Raw genomic sequence first — 6915 nt, 5'->3', positions numbered from 1 at the left:
TTCAGGAGCATGACTTTAAGCCCTAAATCCCGATTCCGGGGGGAAGTGCATTGTGAGTTAAAGGATTATGCTAGTGTAACATATTACCCCGGATCCCGCATTCCCCTAGGGATAATTAGGGCATACTTTGGTAAATTGCAAATCAAGACAGCAGGATAAATACGGCGGCCGCGGGCTGCTCCCCTGCTGCAGGGAACCTGTCTGGGCATTTGCAGATAGTTAAATTGTTGGGAATCTTTTCCCTTTGTCCCGATCTTTCACTTTGCTCCCCAGTTTTCCACCTTTATTTCCTCTCCTTGTTCCTTCAAGCCCCCCGATCTGTAGAGAGGTCACTCTGCTATGCCGCTGACCCTTCTCGGGCAGGGGGAGCGGAGCCCGAGCTGCCTCCGGCCCCGTCAGCGCAGGGCGCCCGTCGAGGACAACGGGGGTGGTCGCTACCGCCGCCCAGCGGACACGGGAGGCCCTGCACCTCCTCCGGCCCCGCCGTCCCCGCTCCCTCACCGGCCTCCGGGCGCAGCATTGGTGCTTAAAGCTCCGGTGCAAACCGTACGCCTGGCTGCCCCGAGGCTGCCCGCGGGGAGGCGGGCGGCGATGCGAGGCCTTAGGGGCGGATGCTTGGCAGCAGCGGGCTGTTCGCTGGCAGGGTTTCCTGCCGTCCAAAAAATTCTTCCGAAGTGACTGGTGCGCTTCGGATATGACACCGGTGACAGGTGAATTCCACGGAAAGCCAGGTGGTTTTTACAGAGAGGGCCCAGAAGCTCGGCTTCTCGTCCCACACTCTGCCCCAGGGCTGCGGAGTCTCACTTCAGACCCAACCTCCTGCAACGAGTTACCGGCTCGCCACGGTCCCCCGCAACCTTTGTGTTCCCCATGGGTTTTCCACACCCCTCCGTAGCTCTGGCCGGAACGGCTTTCCCGGGAGAAGAACAGCGGTGGAAAACGGGCTGCGGATCTGAACAGGGGTGAGCTCGGCATTCCCGTACGGGGTAGGCAGGACTACGAGGTGGTTAGGAGGGACACTCTGTGTCCTCTCCCTGCTTCTCTCTCCAGGCCGCCAGCGGGCTCCCATCACCGGGGCAACCGTTGAATGAGGGGGGGGATGCCAGGGGCCCCACACCTAAGGCATCATCACCTAGTGCTGTCGCTGGATCCCAGCACCCCATAAATCTCCCTGGATATTACCCTGCCCTAATCCCTCCCTGCGTCCCCATTGCCCTGCCCTGTCCCTCTGCTCCCCCTAGGTTTAGGGCTGCAGCTGCTGATTTTGCAGGTGATCGGGTCCCGGTGCTGCTGGCAACGCTGGAAGGGGAAATGTCGGGGTGGGCTTCATAGGGGGCTGAAAGTGGTGATTCCTACTAAAATAGAACTGGGAGATCTCTAATCATTCATGCCACCTTTATAACTACTCTGCTAATTAGCTTGACACGCCACTTCATAGGATTAATACGACGTCTTGTCACTGGCACTTCCCATTATTCTGACATTCAACCAGGGAACCGTCCAGGCTGGTGATCTCGGGGGCAGAGGGATCGGATGCGGTCCGGCGACCGGGGGACTGGGGTTCGACGGGGCGGTGGCGGCGGCGGGGACGGGCGCGGGAGAAGGAGGGCGCGCCCGTCCCCCCTCCGCGCCCGTCCCCGCTGCTGATTGGCTGCCTCCCGCGCTGCGTCAGCCCCCGCTCGGCCTTCCGCCAATGGAAGCGGGCAGCGGCGGCGGCGGCAAAAGCCCGGGGTAATAATAAACGTCGGGGGGTGAGAGGGGGCCGCGGCGGCCGTGACGTCACGGGGGGAGTCGCCGCTGCCGAGAGGAGCTCGGTGGGCACGGGCGGGCGCGCCGCAGTGGCCGGTGTCCGCCCCGCTCCGCGCCCGCAACTTCCCGCAACAAAGTTAGGTAGCGGCGAACCGGCCCGGCGGCGATGTGGGGCTCGGCGGGGGCCCCGCGTTAGTGGCCGCCCGTGCCGCCGGTGCGCGGGTTGGGGTAACCCACGCTGCCCCCTCCACGCCACTTCCCATCCAACTCGGTGTGACCCCCGCGGCCGCCCGCCGGGTATGCGGGCACGGCGCTAAGCGGTCCGCCATGGAAGGGCCGAGCGGGTCCAGCTTCGGGATAGACACGATCCTGTCGGGCGGCAGCACCGGCAGCCCCGGAGTCATGAACGGAGACTTTCGCCCCCACGGCGACGGCCGGCCGGCGGATTTTAGGAGCCAGGCCACCCCGTCCCCCTGCTCGGAGATCGACACTGTGGGGACGGCGCCCTCGTCGCCCATCTCGGTGAGCATGGACCACCCAGAGCCGCACCTGGGGGTGGCGGAGAGCCTCCCGCCGCCGCCGCCGCACCACCTTCACCTCGGCCCACACCCGCCGCCGCCGAGTTTGCAGCCGTCTCCCCCACAGCCGCCGCCGCCCCAATTGGGCTCGGCCAGCACCGGCCCCAGGACTTCCACCTCTTCTTTTTTAATTAAGGACATTTTGGGCGACAGCAAACCGCTGGCGGCATGTGCACCTTACAGTACCAGCGTCCCCTCTCCCCATCACACCCCCAAGCAGGAGGGCAGCGCGGCCCCGGAGAGCTTCAGGCCCAAACTCGAGCAGGAAGACAGCAAAGCCAAGCTCGACAAGCGCGACGACACGCAGGGCGACATCAAATGCCACGGTGAGTACGGCCCGGCCCAGCACTGCACCGCCTCGGCAGCACTTAAAACCCGGGCCGCGGCGCTCGGCGCATCGGCGAAACGAAAATCGGGGAGAAATGTGCGGTGGGAGCTCTCGCTCCACCGGGGCTGGTCGGTGATCCTCGCTGCCACGGGTTTGAGATCTGTAGGAAATGAAATCGCGCTTTTTTTTTTTTTTTTTCCACCCTTCTTCTCTCTGTAGGCCTTTCCTCTCTTTTTTGATTTAACTTCCCTGTTTTTAAGGGAATAGCCCGAGCAGTGGAAACCAGAATGTATTTATTTTTAATGCAAATGCGCATAAATGATTCTCTGGCTTTCTAAGAACCGGTGGCTCAGCTGCAGTTACTGCCTTCAGCCTTTCCATTCCTGCTCATTCGATCTAAAATAAAAATATGGGAAAAAAAAAACAAACACCAAAACCAGCACACTTCCCCAACAGCAAATAAAAGAAAAAAAAACCACCTTTTAATTAAAAATAAAAGTATTAGAACACAATCGCCCCGCGATGGGCAAGGGAAGGTCGCAGGGCTTTGTGCGTTTTGCAAAACACCCAGGTTTTCCCAGCGCCGGGATGCAGGGTTTAATTTCTCCATTTTTTATTCCTTTTTCTAATTATGGGTTTCATGCTGATGGGGAAGCCCCCGCCGTGCGGGGTTCGTAAATGGAAATAGCGAAGTGTGCGTGGAGAAAGGAAAAGGAAGGAAGGAAAAGAGTGAGGAAAGGCAAGGCGGGAGACGGCTGTTTCCCCGCGGAGCTGCCCTCCTCGCAGGCAGCTTGGGTCAGCGACAGGCGACGGGACACATTTCTCTCATTTTGCCCCGCTGAGATATTTCTGCCGTGCTGAAGAGCAGCGAGACGCCCGGGCGCGTTACTCATTTTGCTCTTTCAGCATTAGCATAAGAGTGCCCAAACCAGATGTACAGTCTGGTCTGGCCATTTTTGTGTTCACCAACCTCCCCAGTGGGTCAATTAGGCAGATTATTGTTCTTCCTGCGGGGAAGATCAAGGAGCGCCGCAAACCCGGGCCCGAAAGGAGCCGGATTGACATATCGGTTTCCCGGTATTTCGGGCCAGGGGGAAGAGGGCGAGAAAATAACGAAAATCGTGTAGTTGGCGAGCGGAGAGGGGAAATCCCGCCATCCCCTGGACGGGCTCGCAGCCGCTTTCCCCCCTCACCTCGCCGTATTTGACCATTCTCCTCCATGTCCCGGAGGAGCCCCCAGGGAAGAGGGCGGCGGGGCCCGGTAACCACTGCGGGGCGGGGGGCCTAGCCGGTGTCCCGCCGGCCCTCAGCGCTCCTCTGCTCGCTCGCAGGGACAAAGGAGGAGGGCGACCGGGAAATCAGCAGCAGCCGGGACAGCCCGCCGGTGCGGGCCAAGAAGCCGCGGAAGGCGCGGACTGCTTTCTCCGACCACCAGCTCAACCAGCTGGAGCGCAGCTTCGAGCGGCAGAAATACCTGAGCGTGCAGGACCGCATGGACCTGGCCGCCGCCCTCAACCTCACCGACACGCAGGTGAAAACCTGGTACCAGAACCGGAGGTAAGGTGGGCCCCGGGGGGGGGAGGGGGGGGGGAGCGGCCCGGGGCATTTCCGGAGAGGCAGAAATGTGGGGCCGCTCCTGCTCACGGGAGGGATGCGGGAAGAGCCCGGCGGCTGCCCCGCGCCCTCCCCGGCGGCGGGCTGGGGGGTCCGGCCTCTGTCACTGCTGCCGTAATTTTCTGTCTCATTACATACGGTTGCAGCCACCCTAATTCTGTCGCAAACCATTAGTGTCAGAGCGATGCGATCTAACCGTGTGCCGTGCTTATTAATTTGGCCGGAGTCGCCGTGTGCATGTGGCGAGGGGTGAAGGGGGGTGGGAGGTGGGCACGGCCGGGGGATCGTGTGGTGTGCGGACCCGCGGGGCCGGTGAGCCCCGCCGGGGGCCCAGTGGTGCGGGGCCGTACCGGGATGAAGAGGTCAGGGGAGGGGGCTCGCCGTTCGTGGACCCCCGCGGACCTTGGCCGGATGCCCCGTCGCGGCGCCCGCCCTGCAGCCGGCTCTTGTTCCTCCCGGCAGGACGAAGTGGAAGCGGCAGACGGCTGTGGGCCTGGAGTTGCTGGCCGAGGCCGGGAACTACTCGGCCCTGCAGAGGATGTTCCCTTCGCCCTATTTCTACCACCCCAGCCTGCTGGGCAGCATGGACAGCACGACGGCTGCCGCGGCAGCGGCGGCCATGTACAGCAGCATGTACCGGACTCCCCCCGCGCCGCACCCTCAGCTCCAGCGGCCCCTGGTGCCGCGGGTGCTGATCCACGGGCTGGGGCCCGGCGGGCAGCCGGCTCTCAACCCCCTGGCTAACCCCATGCCCGGCACCCCGCACCCCCGGTGAAGCGGCACCGCGATCCCCGCAACAAGCCCTTCCCCCCCCCGTCCCCGAACAAGCCCCAGCACCGCAGAGGAGGAAGCGAGGGGAAGCCGAGGGGCAGGAGCTTCTGCAGGCAGCCACCGGCCACCGAGGGAGGCGATCAGTCAGAGCCAGGGACTCATGAACCGTGAACCCAGAGCCGAGCCCGTAAGTGAACGACCACACGCGGGGGAAGGCGGGCAGAGCTGCGGGGCGACCCGCCGACCACGGCTCCTGCGGAGCAGGACTTGGAGCTCGGAGAAAGAGAGGGACAGAGCAGAGGGGGAGGAAGAGATAGGAGCAAGAGGAAAGGGAGAGGGAGCCCGAGCCCGCCGGAGAGACTAAACGGCTGCGAAGGACGGAGGGAATGAGAACGGCTCGACCCCCGCCCGGCGGAGAAGACCGGGGGAACGGAGAACTTTGCACTGATTTTTCTCATGACCTTTTATTTTTCTTTTTTTTTTTTTAATTGAAAAGTGGCATGCTCCCTAATACGAACAGAATTGTACAGACCGAGTGCTGAGTGCTATATCATATTTATTATATGTCGTCCAAAAAAAAAAGAGGAAAAAAAAAATCACTTCTATACGTTAGTTTAAAACGAACGAACGTGATTCTCCCCTCTCCCTTTTCATGTCTTTTTTGATTCAGTAAAATAAATGCTTAGATGAAAAAAATATAGATTTTTTTTTTGTTGTGACTAAAAAAAAAAATAGGGAAAAAAACAGGGAAAAGAAATCAAATAAACTTTATCTTTTTTTTTTTAACAAACGTGGAAATTCAAGGTAGCTAATTTTCCCCGTGACGAGAACATAAGAAATTCGGAGTAGAAAAGGCAAATGCCACTTTTTCAACTTTTCACCCTAGTCTCGCTGTTTTAGAGCCTGCGCTATATTTTAAAATCTGTATTTTAAAGGAAAAAGGAATCCCCAGCCGGGTTATTTGCCCTTCGCCGTTATTTTGAGCACCTGGGCAGGGCGGCAGAGGGTTTGTAGGGAAGGGGCTGGCTCTGGTCACTTTCTCGGCCCCTCGGGGAGGGCGCGGCGGTGTTGTGTCTGGCTGGGGGACACGGTATCACCCCGGCAGCCGTCTCCGTACCGAGCTGGGACAGGCAGTGAGCGCCGGCCGTCGGGGTGAGTAACGAGTAAGGGAGGGAGGGCAGAGGGGTCCTGAAGGACACGAAGCCCTCCGAGACCCGCCAGCGTTTGATCTTTGTTGCTGTTTCCTTTCCCCAGGCAGGCAGGTTCCCTTCCCAGCGCCTTGCTTCCCCACGCCGGGTCCCGCGGGACGAGGGGGGCAGCGCGGGTCGGGGCTGGGGCCTGTGACCCTCCACCGGGCTCTGGGGACGGCTCTGGCCCCAGTCTTTGGAAGGGAACACCCCCCTGCGAAATTAGAAAGTTATACAGCAATTACCTATAAAACATTCATAAAGTCCCATATTATCCTCTCCTTCGAGGGTTTGCCTCCCCCCCCTTCCCTTTTTTCTCTCTGTTTTTGCTCGTGGGTTCCCTTTCATTTGAGATAGAAGGGGAAAAAAAAGGAAAAAGAAAAAGGAAGATAGATGCCTCCGGGCACGTTTATTTGGGCTTTGCTAATTAGCGAGGGGCTTGCTGATTTCTCTGCTAATAAATTCGCATTAAAACCATATTGACCTCTGCCTTGATATAACAAAAGGGGAGCGGGTCGGGAACGCCCACCTTTTTCTCTGCCCGTGGTTGTGGCCGCTGCTATTTCCCCGGGCCTCCTCCGGGCCCCCCAGATTACCCCCGATAAGAAGGAGCCGGGAGCGGGACCCCGAGTGGCCAGAGCATCCCGTCCCCTTCACCGCTGAGGTGTTCCCGGGAAACGCATTTTAT

General features: G+C 60.0%; 1 protein-coding gene across 1 annotated transcript; it reads left to right on the top strand.

Moving 5' to 3' along the window:
* Positions 1 to 1772: 1772 nt before the first annotated feature.
* Positions 1773 to 5820, top strand: BARHL2 (BarH like homeobox 2). Its single transcript, XM_062613133.1, has 3 exons — positions 1773 to 2653; positions 3987 to 4212; positions 4732 to 5820. The coding sequence occupies exons 1-3, from the start codon at positions 2077 to 2079 to the stop codon at positions 5042 to 5044; spliced, it is 1116 nt and encodes a 371-aa protein (XP_062469117.1). The 5' UTR covers positions 1773 to 2076; the 3' UTR covers positions 5045 to 5820.
* The last annotated feature ends 1095 nt before the right edge of the window (positions 5821 to 6915 follow it).

This window comes from Pezoporus occidentalis, unplaced genomic scaffold (assembly GCF_034315485.1).
Source record: "Pezoporus occidentalis ecotype Australia unplaced genomic scaffold, CSIRO_AGI_Poc_V1 ctg164, whole genome shotgun sequence".
Classification (NCBI taxonomy): Eukaryota; Metazoa; Chordata; class Aves; order Psittaciformes; family Psittacidae; genus Pezoporus; species Pezoporus occidentalis.
Note: the sequence above shows the minus strand (reverse complement) of the source record. Positions and strands in the feature narration are given on the sequence as shown.

Excerpts from the sequence above, each read along its gene's own strand:
- BARHL2 (XM_062613133.1), top strand. The coding sequence starts at position 2,077 with ATGGAAGGGCCGAGCGGGTCCAGCTTCGGGATAGACACGATCCTGTCG. Across the intron at positions 2,654-3,986 it reads GGGCGACATCAAATGCCACG|GGACAAAGGAGGAGGGCGAC; the intron begins GTGAGTACGGCC and ends GCTCGCTCGCAG. Across the intron at positions 4,213-4,731 it reads ACCTGGTACCAGAACCGGAG|GACGAAGTGGAAGCGGCAGA; the intron begins GTAAGGTGGGCC and ends TCCTCCCGGCAG.